We start from the raw sequence: 27,551 nt of genomic DNA on the forward strand, positions 1-27,551 counted from the left end.
GATTGGGGGAAGGATTCAATGGCTCTCCAATTCTAGACAGACATGGGGACTAGGATGTTCTAAAACACTTCTCACCACATTGTTGGCACCATCTTTCTATCCCTGCCCTTCATTGCTCATACACTCACTGCAGCAAATGTGGAACTCCACAGCCACCTCCACACAAACAAGGCCAGAGGTCAGCTTCCTTTCCCAAGAAACAGGCACCATTTTGTCATTTACTGAACTGCTGCAGGAAATAATGGGTTAGTCTGAGCTAAAACCACAACTTAAATTTCTGTGCAGGCCTCCACCCCGCTAGCTGTGCGTATGCACCAGGCCAGTTTGTTTTGATGGAACACGTCTGTGACCGTTTCAGATCCTGGATGACTGCAGAGGAGAATTTCAGACACCTGCATCTATTCTGGATCACCCGACCCATCTAGAATGCTATCGATATTGCAACTTTATCCTTCTCTATTTTCCCCTTCTGTTTTGTTCTCTTTTCCTTGAGGCCTGACTATTTAGTGGAACTGGTTGCCATTTTTCAAATTGTGAGGGGTTTGAATACATTTTTCATCAAAAATTCAATTTTTAAGCATAAAAGGAAAAAGGGGAAAAAAACCTTTCACCAAAAATTGTTCAGGTTTTTTTTTCTCTAGCTCTTTTTTTTTTCTTCTTCTTCTTCTTCAAAATAAACAGGAATAACTTTTGAGAAATTCCTGTAACGCATTTTATTGGGATTTTTTGTTTTCAACCAGCTCTACAGTGTATTGACAGAATTGTAGAATACATTAGTTGGCAGTGCTGTTGTAACTGTGTTGGTCCCAGGATATCAGAGAGACAAGGTGGGTGAGGTAATATCTTTTATTGGACCAAGTTCTATTGGGGAAAGAGACGAGCTTTTGAGTTCCACAGAGCTCTTCTTGAAAGTTTGTCTCTTTCCCCAACAGAAGTTGATCCAATAAAAGATGTTATCTCGTCATGTCTCTCTCAGAGGGCAGGTCTACGCTACCAGTTTAGTCGATCTAATTTACATTGCTCAGGGGTGTGGAAAAAGCCCCCGCTCCCCCAGGCGACACAAGTTTTGCGCTGTCCGCACTGGAGCTGTCAGTGGGAGATGCTCTCCCGCTGACATAGCTTACGCTTCTCACCGAGGTGCAGTAATTATGCCGATGGGAGAGCACTCTCCTGTCAGCATAGTGCATCTACACCGGATGCGCTACAGCCGCTCAGCTGCATCGGTGCAGCTGTGTCTATGTAGCGCTGTAGCGTAGACTTGCCCAGAATCTATTACGTCATTCTCCCACCTCCACCTCCCCACATCCAATCTCATCACTCAGGGCCAATTGTTCCCCAGAAGAAAAATCTGATCAAAAAACTCTCTCCCTAACTTGAACAGGAAGAATCCATCTGTTATCACCTGATCTCCTGCATCTGCTCCTGCTTCTGGAGACTTGTTTGTATTCTCAGGCCTGTGTTTTGAATCCTTTTCACCCTGATTGCTTCAAGGGCTGCCATCCAAAGTCAGAACTCATTAGATGTCAGCTGACAGTGCAGCTAATGGACACTAGAATCGTGTGACTGATACAAATACTAAATCATCTTGACACATTGTAGCTATGTTGTGTTTCTTTCACTAAGTGAATAGTTAAGATTGCAGAAGCTGCTTGCACTGAGGGAGAGTGAGCGACCGTGTGTGTGTGTGTGTGTGTGTGTTTGCTCTGCAAAGTCCACTAAAGTCTAATCACAGTGGGTGATCTACAAAATCCCCAAAGTTCCAAGAACTGGCGATGTTTCCGGAAGGGCACATGTGTTCCCATAAAGTTTCATTTTCCCCATTAAAAGTCTTAAGTATTAAAAAAACAAAACACCACCACCAACAACCAATTGGTTTCCAAAGGCCGTTGTGCTTGTCACCAGTGCCAGAAGCACATACTGCACATTGGTATGGACTCCTGAAGCCTCAGCAGTTTCTGAAAGTGTTGCATAGGTGGGTGATGTACCTGCTGGTAGAGACTGGCTGTGGATTGCAGGAAGATGATCTCCTTGGACTTCATAAAGACACTGCCCCCAAGACAGACCAGGCATGGAAAGAACAAGAAGGGGAAGTACGTGAGGCTTCTTCCAAGTTTAGTTTAGACCTTGGAACTTGTAGGCAGGAAGGCTGTGGAAAATGCCATGTCCTGGCTGGGAAGAGTTGATGTTTGGAAGAAGAAGGCTCCTGGCCCTATGTGGCAGTGGTCAATTTGTTTGTTTCAATGCAGCTGACGAGATCAAATCCTTGGGCATAACATTCCCCTTCAAAGTGTAACTCTAGGTTCCATGACGGAGGGAGGAGAGCAGAACCTCCTGACAACAAGTTGGCCACTGGGGTACCTGGATCTCACAAGCCCATTGCTGAAGACCAGGTAGATTCTGTAAGGTGATTTATTCACCAAAATCCCAATGTTAATTCCAGTCATAAAATAAATATTGCAAGGGATTGATTAGTCTGGATTCAAGGGCAAGTGGAGAAGATGGGCCATATTCACCCTTGTGAAGCTCCAATGGCTTCAACACAGCCCCTTAATTTCTACCTGCACCTTGGCTATACCCCTTTCCCTTCTTTCCAAAATGCCCATTATATCCATTCAAGTTAGCGCAAGGGGAGGAGAAAAAAACAACCCAAATTGTATATGACCCAACATATCACACCGCCAAGCTATGTGAACTCTGTGCCAACATGCGCATTTCAGTTGGAATATACAACTGGCCTGATGTTTAAATCACAGGCCATTTATTGGCTAGCATAGAGCCAAGTAGCCAGAGATTTTATTTTCTTCAACAAAGACTAATTTAATTGTTTTAAAAGCATTCATTCTGTATGGAGCTCTATGGCAGCCCATGGTTTGGTAATATGAATTCTGGCTGGTGCAGTAATATTTCGGATCTCCACCACACATACGGCACTTCTCACTGCATACTGCAGGACAGTATCAGCTCCACTGCCTGGGTTTTAAACTTGACAGCTGTAAAGTATCACTTGTGTGATAATTAAACAGAAATTACCAGGGTTGTAATCAGAATGGCTGGAACAAAAGGCTAAGGATGTTATTTCACCCCTGGAGTAATATTTAAATCAGAGGGGCGATATTATACTGTTATTGCCCCTGAAACCAGGTGCTACTTGGCTTTTCACCCTTTTTGTTGTCTTAAAGATTAAGGCCCCAATCCTACAGTTGAATCCCTACAGGCAGGCCCCTAGTGGACTCTGTGTAGGTGCAGAGGACCACTCCTGTAGAGCCCGTTGCAGAATGGGGGCCTGCATGTAAAGGCCACTCACATGCGCAGTGTCAGCCATCTTGCTCTTCTTAAACAGTGTCACCACTGAGCATATGCAGTACCCTTCCCCCGCCTGCTTCCCAGGTAGTGAGTAGAGAAAATCACCTGTGCCCTCCATTGCTACTTCAGCCTAATCAGAACACAGGGAAAAGATGAGAAAAGTTAACTAATTCTTTGGGAAACAAAGGGCAGCAAAGGGCTATTTCTCTGGATTGTGAGTATTTTTAAAGAGTTTTTTTTTAAAAAAGTCAAGCAAACAGTAGCCTCTACATTTTCCATAGTGAAAATTTGCTGGCCATCAGCACTGCCTTGGATTGTCAAGAATCAGGTCTTAAAAGCAGTGTTGTCAACTCCCCTGATTGTTGGTGTTCTTCGTCAAGCTCCAGCTCTTGGGAGTCACATTATATGGTGAGGGTCTCCGCTTTCATTTAAAGAAAAAAGGAAGTTCTAAGTCCTTGTGGTTGGGGAGAAAAGCTTGAAAATGTGACTTGTAAAGGCTCAAAGACCTAAAGGCAGATAAAAAGAACCCCAAATGTATTTATTTTTAAAAATCCTATCCTTTTTAAGCCAGGCTATGTATCGGGGGGGGGGGGGGGGGGTGATATTTGTCACATTTGAATGGTTGGGGTTGGCTATACAGAGGGGTTTCCTCTCCCTGCCTTATCAACAGTGCCTGCCAATGTTAAATCTGAAAGAACATTATGAAAATTCACCTGCTGTCCTCATCAGTACTGTTTGTTTGACATGTTGCATTGCACAGGCAATGACACGAGGCTGGTCAGTTTCACTTCCTTGCACTGCACTAGCAAAATGGTTGGGAACCCAGCGCTGTTGGGGAAGATTCAAAAGGAAAAATGATAATGGCTAAAATTATGGCAATATGTCTATTCAGATTAGGGTTGGCTGAAACACACACATACACACGCGTGCCTTGGGGCCTACACTACTTGACAGGTTCTTGCATGGCAAGTATGTTGGCAGCAACAGGAAACGCAAAGTAGCTCAAGAGTATTATTTAACCTTACTCTCTTTGAAGGCTGTATTAGCTGCTCCAAGTGCTGGGAAGAGAAGGGCCTGGCTGCTGTCCCGTTTCAAGCAGCGTGTTCCGTGGGTAAAAGCCTGCTCTGTCAAGCACTGTGCTAAGAACAAACCCCAGTATATGGGAGACTGCAATGGGTGGGACAGGGATGAAAAAAGTTTACCCTGTCCTTCCCCCTCACTTTGCATCCAGGACCGCCCAGAGGATTCAGGGGGCCTGGGGCAAAGCAATTTCGGGGGCCCCTTCCATAAAAAAAAGTTGCAATACTATAGAATACTATATTCTTGTGGGGGCCCCTGCGGGGCCTTACTTGCATGCCCCCCCCAGGCAGCCCTGTTTGCAACCCAGCTCCAGCGTGCTCCTACCTTCACTAAGGGATATGTTCGGATCTGGGCCATAGGGGTGGGGCCACTCTGCTCTCCACACATATAGGGAGAACAGCGCCAGGCACCTACAACATGGAGAGCAAAATCACTCTGCAGAGCTCTGCTGAGCTGTTAGAAGAGGGAAAATCAGCCCTGAGATGAGCCTCAGCTTGCAGGATAATGGCCCCTCCTTGCTTTGCCCCTTTCTCCTCTCCTGGGCTGGCTTTCTTCAGGGCTGGATACAAGTAGGATACAAGGAAGGAATCTTTGGACAGGAAAAGGTTGCACAGTCCAGCAAGCACATGATCTGTGTAATAAGATCCTGGAAGAAAGTGGGCACTTGGGCTCTGGAGAAGAGAAGGCTGAAGAGAGAGGGTACAGGTCTGCTCATAGAGAGAGGGATGTTCCAGAGAGAAACAGGGCCAATTACTCTCATTAGTCAATGGAGGAGAAGTAACAGGATTAAGATACAGCAGGGAGAATTCAAGTTAGATATCAGGCAACATGCTACCATGAGATGAGCAGACGGGCAATCGAATGAGCTGCCAAAGGAATCACCATCACCAGCACAGACATAGCTGAGATCAGACACTAGACTGCAGGGAGAATGGATACCTGGCCAGTTCAGACAGTGCTGCTAAGCCTATAGCCACATGGGGGTCCCTGGGTCCCATCCCAACCGGGACGGGATGAAATGCAAGTGGTGGTTACTGCCACACAGACTGGAGGATTGGTTCTTTGTGCTGACAGTGTAAATAATTTGTGTCCCTTGGAGAATTAAAACATCTCCCCATTCATGTGAGCTTGACTGGACACATGGTAGGTTCCTCGCTCCTCCCATTTAACAGGATACACACGTCTACTAGCCCCCTCACTCCTTCATAAACACATGCACCAGTTCTGGATGCTGCTATTCTCTCCCCCCAGCTCCCTGGGATAGGAATATGGGGGAGGGGGGTAAGGGTGGTGCACTGAACTCTGGACTGAGGCCCCAGGTGAATGGCTGGACTAAATGGCCTGTCGAAAGGGAGAGAGGGAGGGGCAACATCTGTGAGTCCCTGGTTCAAGCCCATCCTCTCTAGGTTTCTCATCCTCAGCCCAGGCCATCTCCTGCCTTCATCCCTGCTCCCCCCAGCCTCCTTGGCTGTGCCCCGTGCCCAGATGCAGCACATCCACTATGCTGTTAGAGTTGGCAGCCAGGTGTCCCTTCATGAACGTGGCTTGTCCTGCCCCAGGGGGGGAAATGCTTGGGCTGGAAGGGCTTATCCTAGCCCCTGCTCATGCTCTCAGGCAAGGCACCTGCCGGACTCCATTGTAACTCAGGACTGGGGGAGGAGGGAACTGGAGCCCCTCTCCCCCACATAGCCTTCTCGTTGGGGTCCAGGAAAGTCAGATGAGACACAGTCCCATACAAATGGAGCTGCTCTGATTCAGCCCCCTAGGGACCCGGGCTGGGTGACTGTTCCCGTCAAGGTACTTTCTAGTGTGTACCAGTGCCTAGGCTGGCAGCTGCACTGCTCCCGTCATCATCCTCTCAGCAGAATCTCAGCAAGTGCAAAGGGACACAGGAAGGATGCAGGGGTGATAGGCAGATACCCCAGAGCGCTGGCCCTGCATGCTGCCATCTGCCTTAAGGCAGCGCTTAGAATAAAGGCAGTGTGTTGGAGAAGCTGCTGGATTTGAAAGGGATTAATTGGCCACTGATCTCAGCATTTCCTCCCCTCAGCCCAGGGGACTCCTCCGCTACATGGTGAGAATCTCTTATCTGATGGGGGAGGAGAATCTTAACTCAAGTGGACAGCTGGATTTATTAAAGGGCTAGCGTCAGGAGAGCAAGGAGGAGGCAGCTGGGCTGCAGAGCCGAGCTGGTCAGAGCCTTTGTTGTGTGCGGTCACGCACAGACGCAGGCCGAGTCTGCCCTTTCCTCATCAGATTGAGATGCCTCGTGCTTAACCTCCCGTCTATGGCACAAGCTTTCCCCATGTATCCTAGCACCTGGCCCCACTGTGCGCTGCCAACACCGTTAGGTAAAGGGTGGCTCAGGGAAAGGGGAGCTAGGGCTATTCATTGCCTTCCTCTCAAAGTGGGGATCAGAATTGGGTGAGGAGTTCATGGCGGGAGATCAAACTCCAGGGGGCAGCTTTGCTCCCTGTTGCTGAAGGAGAAGTGGGGGCTGGCCTATGAGATGTCATGTTGCTCTTAAAGGTGCTCCCAAATCAGCGGTGGCTTAGTGGTTCCAGTACAAGTGCTGCTCTCTGGGAGGCCTGGGTTTGATTACTGAACCCACTTTTTCTCTCCCTGGGGCTAGCAGGGGCTCGGGACATTGTAGAGGCAACATCTCAGTCCACAGAGGGGTAGGTGGGGTGAGAGCTTGGAGGGGCTTCAAGCAATCTTGGACAATCTTGGCCCAGGCTTGGGTGGTGGAGAATTCCAGGCAAAACTTCTCCCAGCAGCATTAGCGAGCCTAATGGTGCCACATGGGGAAGCTGTGTTTGAAACATGAACTTGGTTGGGAGTGGGGAAGTTAGTTCAGTCCCAAGTGCTGGGGGAGTGGGTGGGTCCCCTCACTCTGCAGAGCCCCTCTGACCACGTCAGCAGCAGCGTCCAGAAGAAGCCTAGTCTTGCTGGCTGGTAGGACAATCTCCACAACGAGTCTTTGAGGGTGGTGTGGGTGAAAATGGAGCTATCTAAGGGTACGTCTTCACTATCCGCCGGATCGGCGGGTAGCAATCAATCTATCGGGGATCGATTTATCGCGTCTCATCTAGACGCAATAAATCGATCCCCGAACGCGCTCCCCGTCGACTCCAGAACTCCACCAGCGTGAGAGGCAGAAGCGGAGTCAATGGGGGAGCTGCAGCCATCGATCCCACGCCATGAGGACAGGAGGTAAGTCGATCTAAGATACGTCAACTTCAGCTACGCTATTCTCGTAGCTGAAGTTGCGTATCTTAGATCGATCCCCCAACCCCAGTGTAGACCAGCCCTAAGGACCAAGATGAACCTGAACCCAGGGGAAAAGAATCTTGGTGTGAACAGAACTGGACAAAGCTAATGGGCAGAGTGTTAGTAGAGTTTTGCTGCTGGCGATAAAGGATGTGGCAAGTAAAGCTTTCTAACCTGCCCCTGTTCTGTGGGCTTCCCCGTTCCCAAGGGAACTGAAAGACTTGCTGACCCCTATGATAAATCCATGGATCTAAGGCACCTGGGCACAGAAGAATGGCAAGGGTAGCCTAATCTAAGCCATGAGCAGTTTTAAAATGGAACAGCTGGAGAAGGACAAGAGGGCCCGAGTCCCCTTTCACATACCCCAGTCACAGCCCATTTTAACTCCATTGACTTCAGTGGGGATACTCCTCATTACCAAGGCACAAGGGCACATTCCATCATCTCCCATTAACGTCACTAGGAGCCATTCCATTGACATTAACTGGAGTTGCACTGGGCCCTGAGTGGCAGGAGAATGAGGCACAGGCAGCCAAATTCAATTGGTATAAGAGGAGCCAGTGGAGCTGTAGCCACTTCCACCAGGTCCGTTTGGCAGAAGCATTGCATAGTGTGCAGACAACAATGGAAACAGAAGAGCAGGAGGATAGCCTAGGGCCTGGTTATTTAAACCTACCAGTTCTTAAATGCCATTTAAGCCCAAAATGTAGGTTTTGTAGGGGGAGGAGGGGAGTTTGACAAGACAAAATCTGAATGGAACTATGAGGCTTTAAAAAGTTTCAGTTCAAACAGTCTTTGTTTTAGTACCTGAGAACAAGTGAAACTGACTAGAAAACTCAGGGTGAAACTGACCAGCCTCATTTAATTGAGTAATAGCAGAACAGAGAATAAACTTAATCAGCGATGGGGGAAAGTCAATGAGATGTTTAAAATTCTTTCAGATCCAACAGTCTCAGGTCCTGTTAGTAACATGGGGAAAGATCTTTATCTTGGAAATGAGGGGAGAAGTTAGTGAAGTATTAATTCTTATTAGAGAAATCCCCTAAAGGTAGGTCAGATTCTGGAAAGTGACCAACACAACAGCATTACTGAGGAGAGGGGCGGGGGATGCAGGAAGTGGTACAGGCACTGAGATCTAGTCAGTGAAACAGTACAGCACATTACATGCCGAAATGGACCAGGGGAGGTCTGGCTGAACCAAATGCAATGTAACACATGATTCAGTGTGTTACTTGTCCCCTTTCTGTAGCAGACCTGCAGAGGGATAGACGTTTCCTGCCTGCTGCTGCTGCCAGCTACTGGAGTTGGTCCTTTAGCTCAAGCAGTGGAGAACTATGCTGCTGCTTGGGTTCAAAGCTTGCTGCTGGCTAGGGGTGGGAATTGCTCCATGCAGTTCTCTGCCATGGTGGATGATGGGACTGCAACGGGGCTGATGGACAGCAGGGACTGGGGTGATCACTGGCCAAGGCCAGAACTTGGCCATTCAACAAGCACAGACCAGCTGGCTGATTAGAAAAGGGGCCTTAGGAAAACTGGTGAGCCTATAATGAGTTCAAGAGGTGCGGTGATGTTCTAATGGAGAAGACAATACAGACAGAGCCAGCCCAGAGCTTGTGGGCCTAAGAGGCATTATCTCATCACCCCTTTCTCACATCCTAGCACAGACTTTGAAAGATCTCTACAAAAAAAACAGTTCAGCCTTGATAACTTTTCCTTTTTCCCTCCTCCCACCAAGTATTTATGGGCCCAATCCTGCAAATCCTTCCTCATGCGAGTAGCCTCATTGCTTCCAGTGAGTAAGGACTCCTCACATGAGTAAGGGTTTGCAGGACTGGGAGCATGCTGAGACTCCGATCCCTCTGGGTATGTGCATATGAAGTGGTGAAAGGGGGGCAACCGTGGTCAGTCCATTCCAGGGTTATAAAAAAGGTTACATTCAGACCCCAGTGTGACATGACCGTGGGACAAAGCAACTCACTGCAGCCAGGTAATGGGCCATCAGGGGTTTCCTTGAGCTTGTTCCAAAAATGATCCCCTCATTTCTAACCACCCTCTGTATTTTAGCATAGAAGAAATGCCTTGTGTGGTCACTGCTGCTGCTCTCTGAGGACCTGATCCTGCCACCCTGACCCGTGGCGAGTAGAACCACTGACTTGAAGTGACTGCTCATGTCTATAAGGAGCATGAGTACGTAGGATCGACTCCTGAATGGCCTCACCCACAAGCCCAACCGAGCAGGAGATCTCACACACATGCACTATGCACTAGTTTCAAGGAGAAGTTTAAAGAAAGTGACCCATTTAGGCCCTGATCCTGCTATTGGATTGCATAGGTGGACCCTCACTGACCAATGGGGCTCTATGTTGATGCATGGGGCGACTCACATGGATCCCATCGCAGGACTGGCACCTGAAAGGTGAACTGTTGTTTTTCCTGCTGCAGACACCTGAGTTGAAGGTTCTGTTTCTGCCCAGAGCGGGGCAGGGAGCTGCATTCATGCCACCATTGATGATGTTTAGCTCCTCCCAGGGAACTGGCTCATGCCCTCAGGGCTTGGTGGGTTCTTTTACCTCTGGTAAACCTGCTCGCAGACTCTGTACGGAACCTGGGAGCATGACCTTTGCGGAGTATTTTCAATGGGATTGTGTCCATTCACCTTTCAGCCAGCCAGAGGATTCTGCCCATTGGGCTGTGCTATGAGGGAGGCACCCTAAAGAGATTGCTGGGCAGGCTATTTATGGTAGTCCCCTGAGGAGCCAGTGGAAACCCTTCGGAGAGGAGCGTGGGGCGCAGGAGCTGAGGATCATGCTGAGAGGAGCCCGCTTTGTAACCACATGGGCCAAAGGGGTTGCATTGTTTCAGATTGTTAGCCGCCCTTCCCTTCACCAGCATGGACAGCAGAAACTCTGGGCCTCTCTACATCACCACCCATCTCTAGCCTCTCCTTGCCCTCAGAGCTCTGTGCCAAACCCAGCTTCCCTTCATATTAATGACTGGAGTCTGGAGCCAACTTGACTTCATGTAATATTCACTCTCCCCGAGACCTGCCAACCTGCTCTTCTATTATTCATAGGTAAACTGCAGTTGAACCTAACAGAACCTCCCTGGACGCCAGACTCCTTGCTTGGCTGAATTAATTATGACTAGACCTTGCTCACTTCAAGACCTGGGGGTCCCCAGCTGCCCAATTCACCCCTTCCCCATCGGGTGTCTTTGGCTTCCCGAAGACTCCCAGCACACAAAGGTCTCCTGGGTTTGCTTTGCAGGCTTGGCCTTCTCCTGCCAGACCTACTGGCTTCATGCTGTGACTGCGCTCTCATGCCGGGTCTGGCCTTTCCTCAGTAGATTCCCTGTTGCTTCCTGCTCTTTGCAACCCCAAATGGAAAAGTACTTGGAATGCTTTAAGCTTTACCTAGGCGATGCCGATTCTTGGCCCTGGAGTGCTGAGGCTTTCTAAAGAGACATCTGATGGCAATGCCCATCCCAGCAGCTGAGGACAGTGTAACAGTCGGAGCGCAGTCTCAACAAAAGGAGGAAAGAGTTGGCCTTGTGGTCTTGAGTATTTCCTCTAAACTGCCCTTCAGCTCTATGGGCCTGGGTGCCCCAGGATCTTTGGCGCATGAGGAGTTAATTGCTGCTCCAAAGGGAATGTGCTGCCAGACCTTGCTCCCCTTGGCCCCGTGCGAGACCCCTCTGCGGGAGAATAAGTCTGCAGCGCTGGGGGAGAGGGGCGGAGGTCACGGGTGCAGCAGGGTGGTGGGCAGTAGTTGTCATTTAGCACTATTCCAGCCAGCCAGGGCCTTTTGAGGCAGAGAGTGGAACTACAGCACCCAGCTCCCGCTTTCAGTCCTTTCTTTTCTACCATTTTCTGCATGTGGTCGTCGGTCTGTCATTTTGTGCCATGCCACAGATGGCGCTGCTGCTCGCCCATCCTGCTGCCACCCTCTCCTCCGTGACATCAAAGGAGCCATGTGGCAAATGCAGCAGCTGCTGAGCCTATCCTTGGAGACCAAGAGGCAGTGACCTCTCCATCCCACATGCTGAGTGGGCCACTGGTGCCTCATTTTCCTGGCTATCCCCCCACTTCCCAAGTCCCTGTGTCTGGAGACACGGTGATCAAGAGGGAGATCCTTGCCGCCCTCCGCTCACAGTGAGGTCTCCATGCAGGACCCGTTCCGGTGGAGGTGACGGTGGTCGTGGTTGAGGCAGCCCTCGTTGCGGTGCACAATAAGGACGGGGAAGTAGAGGGCGTCCTGGTAAGCAGGAGGGTCCTCCTCCTCCACTGTGACCTGGCTGGAGAGCCGGGTTTGCTCGGTTGGGCAGCTCTGCTCGTTCAGGCTCCCACTCCGGCTCTGCCAGAGGCAGCTACGCCGGGAGCCATAGAGGCGGCCCAGCGAGAAGCGGCTGCTGCTGAAGGGGATCCTGGGGCTGCCGTTGCAGATGCTCAGGGCGCTGCGGGAGAAGATGGACGAGCTGCTTATAGTCCTGTGGCACCGCTCGCAGTTCTGCCGGTAGCCCCCGTACCTGCAAGCGGAATAGCTGGTGCAGCTGGAGAGCCCCACCAAGTCCATCAGGACGGCCTCTGAGTAGCTGGGCACTAGCTGCTGGTTGGACCGGATGTGCCACTCCAGCTCAGTGCTGTCCACCGTGTTGACACGGGGCATCCTCCTGCAGAAGGAGCGCTCCTCAGCTGGTGTTACGGCCACAAAGTCAAACCCAAAGAGCTTCTCCACGTGGTAATGGACGTAGGAGGTGCGGTACTCATTCAGCACCCGCAGAGGCCAGGACAGGGTCAGCAGGGCAGCCACCCAGAAGACGTAGTGGGACACGTACCAGGGAAGGTTGTCTGGGTCTGAAAAGGCCACCATGTATTCCTTGAAATCCACGTTCTTGAGGTGCATCCCCTCCCTGGCCTCCATGTAGTCGTCCAGTCCCTCGTTCTCGGTGAAGAAGCGGGCACGCTGGGTCAGGTAGGAGTTCTCGGACTCCACATTGGCAAAGCTGAAGCATTTGGTGAAGCGGAGCCGAGTGGCTGGGTAGCTCTCCAGGTCCATCAGGTCTTTGGAGATGTCCTTGACCCCACAGTTGGAGTAGTCAAACTCGGCCTCCGCCACGTGGGTGTTGACCCTCTCGTGATACACTTGGGTGGTGGTGTAGGCATCCCCATTGCGGTAGCGGGTGACCTGCCGGGTCCTCCGGACATAGTGGTAGCTGATGGCTTTCCACCAGATGCACGGGGTGGCCTGCTGCATTCTCTGCACCCGCTCGTGCACGCTTTCGACGTCCACCTTGTACTGCAGCTCGTTGCGGGTGTAGCAGTGCCAGCACTCCACCAGGTATACCACGTAGAGCATCACCAGGAAGGCCAGGGGGATGTAAACATAGCCATTGGAGCAGGGGCTATCGTGATACATCATGGACTTGCCCTTGTAGGCGCTGTCAAAGGTCAGCCGGGTGACCTTGGTCACATGGCACCAGGTCATAGCTCCCATGCAGCCATACATGAGAAGGGAGAGGAGCAGGCATTTCCAGTGGGATTCTCTGCAGAGGGACTTACTGAGGGACTGCTTCACCGGCCGCTGCTGCTCCAGGTGCCCAGGGGAACCGGGGAAGAGGGGGAGAGAGAACAGGGGGAGAAGTTAATAGCCTGCAGCAGAAAGGGGAAAGCCAGCCCGCTGAACAGAGCGTTGATTAGCTCCTGCAATTAACTGGCTAAAGAATGAATCCCAGATTGCCATCCTCAGAGAGGCAATAGATCCCATTTAGAGGTTACTCCTCAGGGATAATCCTCTCAGCTGGCAGGCGAGAGGGGTCAGAGGTCTGTGCTTCATCCCGGGATGATGCTCCGTGTGACTGATGCCCAATTCCCATATTGTGCAGCCTCTGGCTACCGCAGTGGGAGTCGGTGCCCACTTCCTGCCTTTCCAGGGTTGCAACATGCCCTCCTCTCCCAGGAAACGTGAACAGAGCATGCTGTCCCTGCCTGGAAGATATGGAAATATGACCCTCCCCTCCAGACTGACTGTGGTCTCACTGCTCCATTCATGAACTAGCATCAAAGAGCAGAGCAGTCAGGATCCCACCCCCTCCCCTCTGTCACTTGAAGCCAATGCCATGTCCTCCAGGACACCTAGGGAAGGGCAATCCCACCTCTGATTCAGAACGGTAATTGCCCGGCTTGCCTGCAAGCCTCTGCCATGATTCACAGTTACTGCAGGCTCCAGCCCCAGGCTAAGTGGCTGCGTCCCCTATTCCTCGCTGCCTGCCATGAGTGTAAATCAGTGAGGTGCTCCCCTGAGCAGCAATTCCACTCACGGGGCAGCTGTCAGCATGTATGGCAGTCCAGCTGTTAACCTGCAAGCCGCAGGAAAGGCTCTTCTGCCGGAGAGGTTGTAAATCCCTCGGGCTGTTCCTCCAACAATGCCTGACACAAATAGCACTGAAAGTGGAACAGTGCTCTAGAGTGCAAGTTTCCCACCCTTTGTACTGCAACAGTGACCTTTAGCATGCAAGCTCCCCCGCACTATGGAAGTGACCTCTAGCGTGCAAGTTCCCCCAGCACTGTGACAGTGACCTCTCGCATGCAAGTTCCCCAACACCCTTGGAACTGCAACAGTAACCTCTAATGTGCGAGTTTCCCCCCATCACTGCAACAGTGGCCTTTAACATGCAACTCCCCTACCTTCCGTCAAGCACTGAGGAATTTGGCTCTGACCCAGGGGTGAAAACCCTTCTTGAGAAAATTGCTCAGGGATCTTTAATGAACAGGAGTGAGCAGGATCCCAGTTTTACACCTCATCTAAAACACAGCACCTGTGCTACAGCACCCCATAACGCCATGCTACTAGGAGTTGGTAACAACTCAGGAAGAGCACCTCCCAATGAAGAACCTACACCACTTCCTGGAAGATGTCCCATTCAAGCACTGGTCCAGCCTCACCCTACTTATGGGTTGTTTCTATGGCAAGTTATTGCGAAGCAAGTTGGGGCGTGAACCTATGCACATCAAATAACACAGCAGTGTCCAGGAAGACGTCGCAAGTGGAGCCAGAATGTGGGACCCCAGCTGTGAGCTGCTAGCAAAGCAGTCATTAAGGGGTGTTGGGATCTTAGATTTGCTAGTCTCCTCTAGCTTATGCAAGCAGAGACGCTTTGATGCATTGTCCATTGTTATTACAATGTGTGAATGACTTTAGTTCTCTTCCCCTTCTCCATGTTTTAGGCCACATAGGAGTGAACATTTAAAACTTATACTAACATAGCAATATCAGTCAGGGGTGTGAAAAAAAACCACACCCCCTAGTGATGTAGCTATGCTGACAAAAACCCCAGTGTAGATGCAGCTATGCTGACAGAAAATGCTTTGGTCAGCTTAGACAATGTTGTTCGGGGAGGTGGTATTCCTACACTAACAGAAAAACTTATGATGGCATATGTTGTGTCTACACCAGAGGGCTATGCTGGCATAAGTTCTGTAGTGTAGACATAGCCTCAGGTTTTATACCCAAAGCACTATTAAACTTTTGGAACTCATTGCTCCAAGACATAACATTCAAGTCAAGCGAGAGCTTAGCAGAATGAGATACTGAGGATGGAGTGGAGGTTAAGGATAATCTGGCCATGGCCCAATATCTAAACAAATACTTTGCCTCAGTCTTTAATGAGGCTAATGAGGAGCTTAGGGATAATAGTAGGAAGACAAATGGGAATGAGGATATGGAGGTAGAAGCCAAACTTGAACTTAATGGGACTAAATCGGGGGGGTCCAGATAATCTTCATCCAAGAATATTAAAGGAACTGGCACATGAAATTGCAAGCCTATTAGCAAGAATTTTTAATGAATCAGTAAACTCAGGGGTTGTACTGTATGACTGGAGAACTGCTAACATAGTTCCTACTTTTAAGAAAGGGAAAAAAAGTGATCTGAGTAACTATAGGCCTGTTAGTTTGACATCTGTAGTATGCAAGGTCTTGGAAAAAAATTTGAAGGAGAAAGTAGTTAAGGACATTGAGATCAATGGTAATTGGGATAAAATACAACATGGTTTTACAAAAGGTAGATCGTGCCAAACCAACCTGATCTCCTTCTTTGAGAAGGTAACAGATTTTTTAGACAAAGGAAATGCAGTGGATCTAATTTACCTCGATTTCAGTAAGGCATTTGATACGGTTCCACATGGGGAATTATTAGCTAAATTGGAAAAGATGGGGATCAATATGAAAACTGAAAGGTGAATAAGGAACTGGTTAAAGGGGAGACTACAACGGGTCATACTGAAAGGTGAACTGTCAGGCTGGAGGGAGGTTACTAGTGGAGTTCCTCAGGGATCGGTTTTGGGACCAATCTTATTTAATCTTTTTATTACTGACCTTGGCACAAAAAGTGGGAATGTACTAATGAAGTTTGCGGATGACACAAAGCTGGGAGGTATTGCTAATACAGAGAAGGACCGGGATATCCTACAGGATGATCTGGATGACCTTGTAAACTGGAGTAATAGTAATAGGATGAAATTTAATAGTGAAAAGTGCAAGGTCATGCATTTAGGGATTAATAACAAGAATTTTGGTTATAAATTGGGGACACATCAGTTGGAAGTAACAGAGGAGGAGAAGGACCTCGGAGTATTGGTTGATCACAGGATGACTATGAGCTGCCAATGTGATATGGCCGTTAAAAAAGCTAATGCGGTCTTGGGATGCATCTGGCAAGGTATTTCCAGTAAAGATAAGGAGGTGTTAGTACCGTTATACAAGGCACTGGTGAGACCTCATCTGGAATATTGTGTGCAGTCCTGGTCTCCCATGTTTAAGAAGGATGAATTCAAACTGGAACAGGTACAGAGAAAGGCTACTAGGATGATCCGAGGAATGGAACACCTGTCTTATGAAAGGGGATTCAAAGAGCTTGGCTTGTTTAGCCTAACCAAAAGAAGGCTGAGGGGCGATATGATTGCTCTTTATAAATATATCAGAGGGATAAATATCAGGGAGGGAGAGGAATTATTTAAGCTTAGTACCAATGTGGACACAAGAACAAATGGATATAAACTGGACATTAGGAAGTTTAGACTTGAAATTAGACGAAGGTTTCTAACCATTAGAGGAGTGAAGTTCTGGAACAGCCTTCCAAGGGGAGTAGTGGGGGCAAAAGACATATCTGTCTTCAAGACTAAGCTTGATAAGTTTATGGAGGGGATGGTATGATGGGATAGCCTAATTTGGGCAATTAATTGATCTTTGATTATTGGCAGGTAAATATGCCCAATGGTCTGTGATGGGATGTTAGATGGAGTGGGATCTGAGTTACTACAGAGAATTCTTTCCTGGGTGCTGGCTGGTGAGTCTTGCCCACATGCTCAGGGTTTAGCTGATCACCATATTTGGGGTCGGGAAGGAATTTTCCTCCAGGGCAGATTGGCAGAGGCCCTGGAGGTTTTTCACCTTCCTCTGCAGCGTGGGGCACAGGTCACTTGCTGGAGGATTCTCTGCACCTTGAGGTCTTTAAACCACGATTTGAGGCCTTCAATAACTCAGACATAGGTTAGGGGTTTGTTACAGGAGTGGGTGGGTGAGCTTCTGTGTCCTGCGTTGTGCAGGAGGTCAGACTAGATGATCATAATGGTCCCTTCTGACCTTAAAGTCTATGAGTCTATGAGACATCTATGTGAATAATGGAAACATCCAGGGTTACATTAGAGAGGAGACAAAAATAGAAGGGATAGAAACCCTTCTGCTTTAGGACATGCATCAGCTTCTAACTGATAGGGATAGGAGGAGACTTCACCTGGGGCCAGGTAATTTCATAACAGTCCACTGCAGAGTTTCTTGCACCTTCCTATGAAACAGCCTATGTTAGCCACTGTCACAGACAGGATACTGGGCTAGGTGGACCACAGGGCTGAACTTGTGCAGCAATTCTACGTTATTGTTTTTCCATGATAGGGAAGCTGGGCTCCCTGCAGTTGACAGTGCATGTAAATAGCTCTGTATTTAGATGAGGCCCTAACAAACATGACTCCGAATGATCTTCAGAGATGGTAAAGATCCCACCACACTTTTTCTAAGAATCACAGTTTGCCCCAATGCCCTTGGCCAAAAATATCCCCTTTCTCCTCCTGTTATCTCCCTCTCAACATCTCCAGTGGTGCCCTAGCCCCTGTACTTTTAGGATTGGCTGTTATGTGGCCCTGTAAATGTATAATATTGTTATTATTTACTTCCCCTCCTATAAAATATAGTGTTGGTTGAGTATGGCTGTGGAATCCCACCCCAGAGGTGGCTGCATTTCAGCAGAAAGGGGAGCAGTCCCTTCATGTGCCCAGTCACGTGCTTTGGGATGAAGAATGTGACAGGAATCTAAAACGTTATTTACAGCAACACAGTCAAAAGAATAATCCCCTATTTGTTTCAATACCTTCCCTGCATTACTGACAGCACCTGAGGCTATTGAAATGGACAGAAACTTTAACATCTCATTGATTTGGCTACACTGATGCTGTCTGTTCACTATGTATGCTTCTCTTCGCTAGCTTCACTTCCTGGTTCTTCTGTATTAGGTAAGGTAAGCAGCTGCTTCTAGATAAACCTTCTCCATTATTAATTATTATTATTATTATTTCTTTGTATTGCCATAGGACTCAGGAGCCCGAGTCATGGACCAGGACCCCATTGTGCTAGGCACTGTACAAACACAGAACAAAATGACGGTCCCTGCCCCAACAAGTTGACGATCTATGTATCAGACAAGAGACAGAAGATGGATACAGACAGATAGATGGGGGAGTACAAGGAAATAATGAGACAATATTGGTCCACATGAGGGCAGTGGTATCAATGTACTCACCCACTGATGCTGCTGTTATTTGTTTGGGTCTCTGATAAGATTTATCTAGAATTAGCCGTTTGCATTTAAATTCTTTTGTAACTCCTGTCAGGGGGCTTGCAAGCCCCACCCGAACCTGAAAAGGGTTAACGGGCTACTGGAAGCTCACTCAGCCCCACCTGCTATTCCTGTCTGTGGATGTCAGGCCTGAAGGAAGGGGCTAAAAAGAAGAGTGCTGGCTCAATTAGGGGCTGCCTGGATAGGAAAACAGACCAACAGCTCTCATGGGGAAAGAAAAGTAGTTGGAGTGAGGCACTGAATGAGACTGCAGCTTGTCAGAGCTTCCCTGGAGGGAAGCTCCTGACATGGGACTATTTGGATATACCTGGCATCCACTGATGGTTGTTAAGCCAGGTCATGGCAGTGGGTGCCTCACCTGAAGTAAAGAGGGTTGGGGGATGAACAAATAACACTGTAGGAGCTCAGAACTAGGCCCAGCTGGTACAAAGTCTCCTTTATCTGGCGTTTTTGCACTGTAACTTTGGATTCTGCTACCCCAGAAGGGAGATGGACTTTTGTGGTGACCTGGCCAGAGGGCTGAGCCATGTAAGTCACCAGAGCTGGCTGGAAATTCTGTTGGGGAAACTGAGGCTGAGTGGATGCAGCGCCATGCTTTGCCCTGAGGAGGTGCACAGGGGATGGCGCATAGGCAATGACCATCTCCCACCATTTACAAAACCTGAAATGTTGGCCTATGACTGTTATTGCTCTTAAACTGTGATCTGCCCACGTGCACCTAGCTAAGCTCACTGTATACGTGTAGAACGTGTGGGGTCTAGCCTCACCGACTGGAACCGGTGCCTGTGCTTCTTACCCTGGGGTGTTTCCTCTGTCCTGGTGCATAGTGAATGAATGTACTATCAGCAGTGTGCATGCAAACTCAACGGGCACAGCCTCTGCCCTGCTGTTTCAATAACAACCTTCTGGCCCCTTCCATCCAAGGATCCCAAAGTGCTTTACAGACACTAATGAATTCAGTCTCATAACCCTCCTCCCCTCTCAGGAGCTGGGTCAGTACCAGTATCACCCAGTAGAGAGGGGAAACTGAGGCACATAGTAGGGAGGGAACTGAACCAGGGTGTCACAATGAATCATTGGCAGCGCTGGCAATAGAATCGAGAAATCCAGTGCTTTAACCACAACCCCTTTCCCCCAAGCTGGGGCTAGAACATGAGTCCTGACCTGGTCTCCAAAATGCTGATCCTTCCTCCTGAAACTTGCCAAAATGTGACCCTACAAACCAGGTTCTGGTCCTGCTGCTGCCAATGGGAGTTTTGCCACTGAATAGCGTGGCACCTGGATTTGGCTCAGAACACTGAGATTTCTTCACTCTGCTGCAGTGAGATTCCCACCCTCGGAGTGTGCCTTTAATGAGTGGAACACAGAGCGCTGTGTGTAGAACATCAAAGAGAAATGCAGCCGGGGCGCATGCAGTGAGGGGAACGGTGGCTGGATAAAACCCTTCACATTTCCACCGGGAACCTGTGTTTCTCTTGCTCCTGGAGTATGAAGAACGCTAAACTCCCAGGGTGCGCATGGAGGAGCTGGCTGGGTTCTAGAGCCTGGGGATGGGTCTCTTGGGCAGAACTAGTCTCCAAGCAACAGCCTCAGCACAAAAAGCTGGGGGCTGGCTCTGTGTGTGATGGAGCTGGGAACTTCAGATCTGACAGAAGCAAGTCCCAGCCCTTCTCTAAATCACGACACAGAATTGCATCAGTGTCACATCTGCAGGGCTCCGGAGGCAGGGAGTGAAAGAATGAAGCAAAAAGGGAGAGGAAGGAGAACGGGGAAAAAGGAAGGGCGCACCTAGTGGGAGGGCCTGGTTCACAGCCGTGCTGAATCCTCTCAGCTCCTCAGCCCTGTAGTGCAGCCACAACATCTCCCTGGCTTTCTCTTCTGCCCCCACCCCCATGTCCTTTTTGCCAGCTCAGCCCAACCCTGCCCAGCATTATAAGATCTCCCAGATTCCCCCTATGCTCTGCTCCCTAGCTCAGCCTGCTCTGTAGAATTGCAGGAGTTCCCTTTGTCCTCTATTCCCTGGCAGCGCTGCAGCATCACAGGAGTGCCAGGGCCCTCTCCTTCCCTCTTCCAGCTCCCCAGCAGAGCCTCACAGCCTGGGAGGTTTCACAGTGCAGAAGGGAGCCATCCAAGAGGTATTCCCCAGCTTCCCTCTCACAGATTATGGGGCACAGCCTGACCCAGAATTCCTGAGTCTGCTTTATGACACAGCAGGAGAGCTCCTGTAATGTTGAAGGGCATCAGAGCACAGGGGGCCCTGGAGCAGGGTAGCCTTGTGCCTCTGGCAGATCCCTAAGATCCATGCTAATCTCAAGGTATGTATGGGGTTCACTAGCCAATGGGAAACGATGAGCACATTTGCAGAAATCAGGCCTGGTTTGCAGGTAACTCACAAACAGAGAAAAGGAATCAACCAAATAATTCAATGTGCTGTATTGGCAGAATGGGGTTGGGGCATCAGTCCTGGAGGGAAATGAGCCCCAGGCCATGTGTGGTGTTGGGGATAGTTGAATTTCACCTGGTGGCCAGTGCAGGGTGTGACGTGCTCTCAGTGGCCTGCCCTGCTCAGGAAGCAGACACCACCTGTGGAAGCTTCCAGGTAGCCCTGGGGCAAGTCCAAGGTGAAGCCCTTTGCAGTTACCTATCCAGAGCATCAGAAGCGCTGCAGGCAAAGCCTTTATCCCAGGAGCTGGGTTCAGTAGAGCTCTAGTCCACGCATCAGCCTCCTCCCGAGACTACGCAGCATTTAAATACTGCAGTGCTTTACAGGGTCACAGTAACCCTGATATATATATATATATATATATATATATACACACACACAAACACACACACACACACACACTCTCTCTCTCTCTCTCTCTCTATGCTGCGAGTTTACTCTCGGTGAAAGACCCACAACTCCAAAGCTATCGCCCCAGATGGAAATGCTACTAGAGCTGCCCGCAGGGACTACCAAGCAAGTGGGGCTTTTCCTCTGGGCCCCTGGCTTTAAGGAAGAGAACTGGCGATATGGAAAAGTCCAGAACACCAAAGAAGCCGGCATAGGGGAAATCCCTTTACTGCCAGAACAGCTTCTCTCTCAGCAGTGGAGACTGCACTACGACTGCTGCCGTGATCTGCCCACTGCAGACCAATGAAATGAGGCGAGAAGTTTGCTCTACTTCATTGTAAACAGGGTTTCCCTCTAGCTGAGTTCACTGTAAGCATCCTCCACTGGCTGTACTTCTTAACATCCTGGTGTGCTTAGCAAATCTGTTCTTACACCTGCACGTATAGATTCTTCTACTACTAACAGACAGGAGCCAAGCTTCCTGGCTTCCATCCCTGGCTCTGACACTGGCTCACTGCATGATCTTGATCAAGTCCCTTCATCTCTCTGTGCCTCAGTTTCCCACTCTATAGGGGAATAATGATCCTGAGCCAAGCAGGCTGTGGAGGCTGGGTTCACAGATGTATCTGAAGTGCTTTGAGGTGCTCAGATGGGAAGGGCAAAGGGTGACATTACTATTTTCACCTTCCATGCCCTGACACAACAATAGCTACTTCACCCGGGTTCTGCCTCTGACATCATCACCGAGATTAAAGATGCTGAAATCCAACGCAAGCAGTCAATGCTGCTACTGATGCCTGAGGCAGAATGGACCCTATCTTCCTCGCCTCCACCTGCAATGGCTGCTGCAGGGGCTGACAGGAGCAGAACTTATACCTAGCAGTGAAGTGACTCAAAGAAACATGGAGAGCAGGAGGTGGGGGAATAAAATGACATTGTAAGTCATCGTTTGGACTAAATTATTTGAAAGGCTCCCTGACCTGGAGATCTGGGGAATCTCCTTCTCCAGCACGTGGGAGCATATGGAGCCTTGCAGAATGGGCTGTATGGGACAACCCAGCTCCCAGGAGACTAGCTGAATGGCCTAACCAGCCCTTTTCCATTCCTACCCTCCCTGCTGCTCCAACTTTGAATACAAAGCAAATTGAGAGCCTCTTTGAGCTCTGTAGATGACTTGTTGCTCTGGTCAGAACTCTTTCCAAACAGTCCAACCCTTCCCATGTCTATGACCCCTCTACTTAACAAGTGACCCAAACTGTTCCCTGCCACCTGGACTCCTGCACTTTCCCCTAAATGGACCCAACCCACGCCCAACTTTGCACCAACAGTTCTTCCCTGCTGCCGCCCCTCCCCCCCCCACACCCCCCCGATGTGATGGCTAGGTTAGGAGAAACAGATCAACTGCAAGGGAGCTGGGAAAAGGATTTCTCACCTACCCTCCATCTCACCAGCAAAGAACATCCTTGATTTTTGGACACGCACCTGCCTCCCAATCCATCTCCATGACCTTATACCACTCAGCTTTCCAGTGTCATCCAAGTATGGCCTGGCCAGGAGTTTGAGGGGGTTATGTGTCCCAGAGACAGAGCTCCAAAATGCTGAAGTCATGAGCCCCAAGGCACCAGTGTGGGGTTCAGGTGGCTTCTGCATGGAGCAAAGTGGCAGTGAGTTGCAGGTTAATCTGCTGGGAGTCATTAGCAGCAGTTTCCATGGCTCTGCCTTGCAGATTTACTTACATCAGATAAGAGATTAAGCCTTGTGCCTCCCCTGCAGCAGCCAATCCCCAGAACAAGACTTGGAGGGGCCAGACTCTGCCCAGGGTCACACCTGGGAAACCCCACTGACTTCAATGGGCTGGCCTCTGGGTTGGCTGTCTCTTGTCTGACTTGGTGAGGGTGTCAGCCCCCATCTGAGCAAACCCTGCAGCTGTGCCTCGCATACCTACACCCTCGCTGTGATGCTTCCCAGAGGAAACATCTGGCTCACTCAAGGCTGGCAGTGCTGCCAACTGCAGAGGGAAGGGGAAAGCTGTGCATTTGGGACAGAGGGAGACCTGCTGCAGGGAACCTGCTGCAGTGATACCACGGCTTCCAGATTACACCAGGATGTGGGGAGGGTTTGTTCTCCCCACAGAAGTCACTTGAGAATGGGGGCAGGAACCCATAGCTTATTCCCAGGCTTCAGTGCTTGCTGAGGTTGGGGACAGGCTGGAATTGCCGCAAATGGATGTCTGAGAGAATCCGATCTGACTTGCACCTCATCAGCGTGGATAGGATGGCACTGGGTTCTGCAGAAGCAGGCCACAGTCTGAGAGCTTGGGTGTTAGTGTGATAGGGAGAGGGGCCAAAGTCGTCCCTGGGGGAACTTCATGGCTGAGTGGAGTGGTACTAGTTCAGCCCAATGTGCATGTGGCAGACAGGAATTTTTTGGATTCCCTCCAGCCCTCAGGCAGCCCTGGGGTTACACAAAGCAGTGGCCGAAACTGTACCAGGTTTCGGGGAAATCAGTGCCCTGGTATGGGATGTGACAATGCAAGGCACCATCAAAGAGGGCAGAGCAACTGTAGTTCCCCTCACTTTCATCTCCATGTTGTCCAGTATCTTGCCCTTCTCTCCAGTGTCCCCTACAGGCTCTGCCCAATGGTCACCTACAGTTGGGAACTGGGCATGTTCCTCAGGGACTCGGTCTTTGTGAACAGTGAATGCAGCAGCATGTCCTGCTAATCTCAGTGTAAGAATGTTCCATCCCCAACAGGACCAGAGGCCTCGGACAGGCTCTGCACGGAGGCAGCAATGCTTCCACCTAACCTTTGTGGTGACTGGGCATTTGAGGGGATATGTTGCTTTTCCAGGTCTGGCCTGATGGGTAGGGATCAAAAGTCACCACAGTGCGATGGCTGTCTGGTACCAATGTGAAATGAGCACATGGTATCTCTACCTGGTTCCCAGAGGGCAGCTGTCAACATTATAAAAACGCCAGCATGGCTGTGTAACCCACGCTAAGAGAGTAAGGGGCTTTGTCCTTCTCTAATGGAGGTTCCACATAAGGAGATAAGAGCCTACTATAGCTGCTAGCTAAGGGAAATACTCCTTTAGCTCAAGCAGTGGAGTAGCTCATGCTTTTTGCACTATTGGTACCAGACTCAACCACTCCTGTCAGCCCGAACTGGATTATATTATACTGACATCCTTGTTGGCAGCCTCAGCAGAAAGATCAAAGACTAGACTATCTTCTCACAGTCCCCAAGGCAGGGGATGGCATGTGTGAGGGATGCTGACCCTGGCATGGCTCATGTTATACTTGCTCTTGCATAGAGGCTGTCATTCTCCAGGGCTCTCACTCCAGCACCAATCACCAGTCCCTATAATTACATGAAAATAACACTGTTGTGTTTTTTCTTAAAAAAAGGACACCCCGCCGCCATCAGCGAGGGACTCGGTTCCCTTTGAGGCAGCATCACAGTCAGCCTTCCCTCTGGGGACCTGGCTGTTCAGGTCTAAAGAGGTGAGGGACCTTGTCCCAACCCAGGCTAAGCATCACCCTACAATACAAAATCACCCCACAGTTTCGCTCAAATTCTCAGCATCTGCTCAAGAGAAGCCCTGGACTCAGGAGGCTAATGGTCACGGAATGGGGCAAGGCGGTCAGGGGAGTGTGGGTCAGCGGGACAGCTGTGTGTGGGGAACACCGGCCTGGCATAGCAGGAGGGGTGCAAGTCAGGAGTGAGGGGCAGCAGCAGAGCTGTGTGTGCGGCACATGCATAGCTTCGCTGTCCTTCCCTCTTTTTCCTACTCCAGATGGTGCTCGAATCTCTCACGAACGCGTTCACAATTAAACACATTTTTAGAAAAGTGTGTGTGTGCGCGTGTGTGCCTCCCAAGTAAACGGAGGGCAGAGAATACTGGGATTATGCAGCAGCCAACAACTGTCACCCCACCCTCCCAGCAGCACCCCTACTCAGCTTGTGGCTCTTAAGAACAGCTGGAGTCACTCTCTCCCATGGTATTGACTAACTGCATTTCTGGCTGTGTGTATTCCAAGAGCAGATAGCTCAGGCAAGGACCAACCCCACAGCTAGAAGACCAGAGTCTTTAATCCCCAGACAGGTGCTCACAGTATGGCACTGCCCCACGGATCATTGGTGGGTCATCCTGGTCAATATTGCTTCATTTCCTGGGGACCCTAATAAGTGAACATGCTTCTCTCTGGTAAACAAAAGGATTCCCCAGCATCCCCCATGCCTCTGGCTGCCTGTAGCACATACAGCTAGCTCCTTGCTGTTCCGTGTCTGATGCTTGGACTCTGCAAGAAGGCCCATCAAGATGACCACAGCGCAGCAGCATTCCTGGAGCCAGAGGGCACATGGCTCCTAGCCTACTCTAGACTGCACTTCATGCCTCCCCAGCATTCAATCCCTTCCCCTGCAAGAAAAGCACACGAAGAGCAGCTGCATCTCCCTTGCATCCCGAATCCCTGATGTGCCTGATGGAGCAGCAGCTGGGGAATCCCTCTAGCTTCTGCGCATCAACAACCCCCCTTCCCCAGTGCCAGTCCAACTTCCTTCAGGGAGAATCATGCACTTACATGCTGGCCCCCGGCACGCTGCCAAGAGGGTTTCCCATATTCTTACTGGGCACCACAACTTCCTTCTAACGCAATAAGCCAACACCTTTCAGGTCAGTGCCCAGTGCTTTCCCCTTGGCGGGAACAACAAGCTGGTGCTTTCATCTGGTCCTCTGCCTCCCAAAACAGTCAACCGTTCCATGCTATCCTATGCATGTTCCCCCCGCATCCAGATTTCCTGCCTCCCCTCAGAGCTTTTCCATCCTGTGTTTGTATGGTTGTTCCAGTTCAGAGCAGTACAGGCTCAGCTACCATGGTGATAAGCACAGAATGAAAGAAGAGCGAGAACGGAGAGAGGGATGTATAGATTGTAAGCAGGCAAAGAACTGGATCGTTCCTATGGATGGTAATTATCTAGATAGATCTTCTCACACCCACAGGCTGGCTAAACCTGCCCTGTCAGGTATGAGGTAACTGGGTTAAGGAGGACCAGCTGGCAGACAAGGGCTTCCCCTAGCTGTGGCAAGTCCGCACTGCTACCCACCAGACTCTGGCACAGTCCCTTACAGAGACCCCATCAGCCTAAATTTGCAGCTGGTGTAAGAAGCAGGACTCCATTACCTAGAGTCTACTTGCACATCTTACACCAATAGAAAATTGGTTCCATGTCGTTGGCCAGTCTTAACTATCTCCTACCCACTGAACCATACAAGTTAGAGCTAGGGAAGCCCTGTTATGTCCCCTCTTGTCCAGCCCCGGGGAACCAGAGCTGGAGGGATCCCTACAGGTCTATTTTCTACTGCCTTGTGCCAGGCCCTGGGGCTCCAGCACTTTATGGGAGGGAGGATTCCCCAGCATCTTCCATCCAGCCTACGTTTCCCTTTGTTCAATTTCATCCCGTCCTTCCTAGCTCTCAGCCGCCCCCAAGCCGGGGGTCTGCACCGCTCCGCGCTCCCAGATGGTCCCCGTCCCCCAGCGCCCATAAAGGCTTCACCTCCCCCTGCCAGCGGGGCCTTGGGAATCCCCCGGCCCCGGCCCGAGTGAGCCAGGATCGGGAAAGGGGCTGCACTGCGGGGTGCCCCTCTCTGCCCCCCCGGGCCCAGCCCGGCCCCTGGGGCGAGCGGAAGCTGCCGTACCTGGATGCAAAGCCCCGGCCCGGTCAGAGCCGGGGTGTGACCCCGCGGAGCGGAGCCTCAAGCGCGCTGCCATGCCCGTGCCATGCAAAGCCGCTCGCATGCAGCCGGGGAGCGCCAAGCAGCCGCCCGGCGGGGCGGGCAGGTCGCTCTGTCCTCACCTCCTCTCGGCCCCCCTCCGCCTCCTCCGGAGGCACCGACGTGCTGCTGCCTCTCTCGCCGGCCGCGGCCGCCGAGGCTGGGGGGGACATGGTGGCGGGGCGGCGGGCGGCCCCCCGGCGCGGTGCCTCCCAGGTGGCCAGCGCTGGCGCCCAGCAGACGCATTATCCCGCCACCAGCCAGGCGCTCGCCAAGCAGCGGGGCGCCGCGGGACGCCGGGGAGCCGCCGCCGCCGTGCCCGGCATGGCCCCAAAGCCCCGCGCCGCTGGGCGGGCAGCCGGCAGCTCGCAGCCCAGCCGCCCCACC

General features: G+C 50.7%; 1 protein-coding gene across 1 annotated transcript; it reads right to left on the reverse strand.

The window, feature by feature from the left end:
* Positions 1 to 9,908: 9,908 nt before the first annotated feature.
* TMEM151B (transmembrane protein 151B) lies at positions 9,909 to 27,337 on the reverse strand. Its single transcript, XM_034764645.1, has 2 exons — positions 27,248 to 27,337; positions 9,909 to 13,238 (listed from the first exon to the last, which is right to left on the reverse strand). Exons 1-2 carry the CDS (start codon positions 27,335 to 27,337, stop codon positions 11,799 to 11,801), a joined length of 1,530 nt encoding a protein of 509 aa, XP_034620536.1. The 3' UTR covers positions 9,909 to 11,798.
* Between the last annotated feature and the right edge of the window lie 214 nt (positions 27,338 to 27,551).

The sequence above is a fragment of the Trachemys scripta genome, chromosome 3, assembly GCF_013100865.1.
Source record: "Trachemys scripta elegans isolate TJP31775 chromosome 3, CAS_Tse_1.0, whole genome shotgun sequence".
In the NCBI taxonomy this organism is placed as follows: domain Eukaryota; kingdom Metazoa; phylum Chordata; order Testudines; family Emydidae; genus Trachemys; species Trachemys scripta.

Coding starts and splice junctions, on each gene's coding strand:
- TMEM151B (XM_034764645.1), bottom strand. CDS start 27,337: ATGTCCCCCCCAGCCTCGGCGGCCGCGGCCGGCGAGAGAGGCAGCAGC. Junction 13,239..27,247: donor CGGAGGGGGGCCGAGAGGAG/GTGAGGACAGAG, acceptor GGGCACCTGGAG/CAGCAGCGGCCGGTGAAGCA.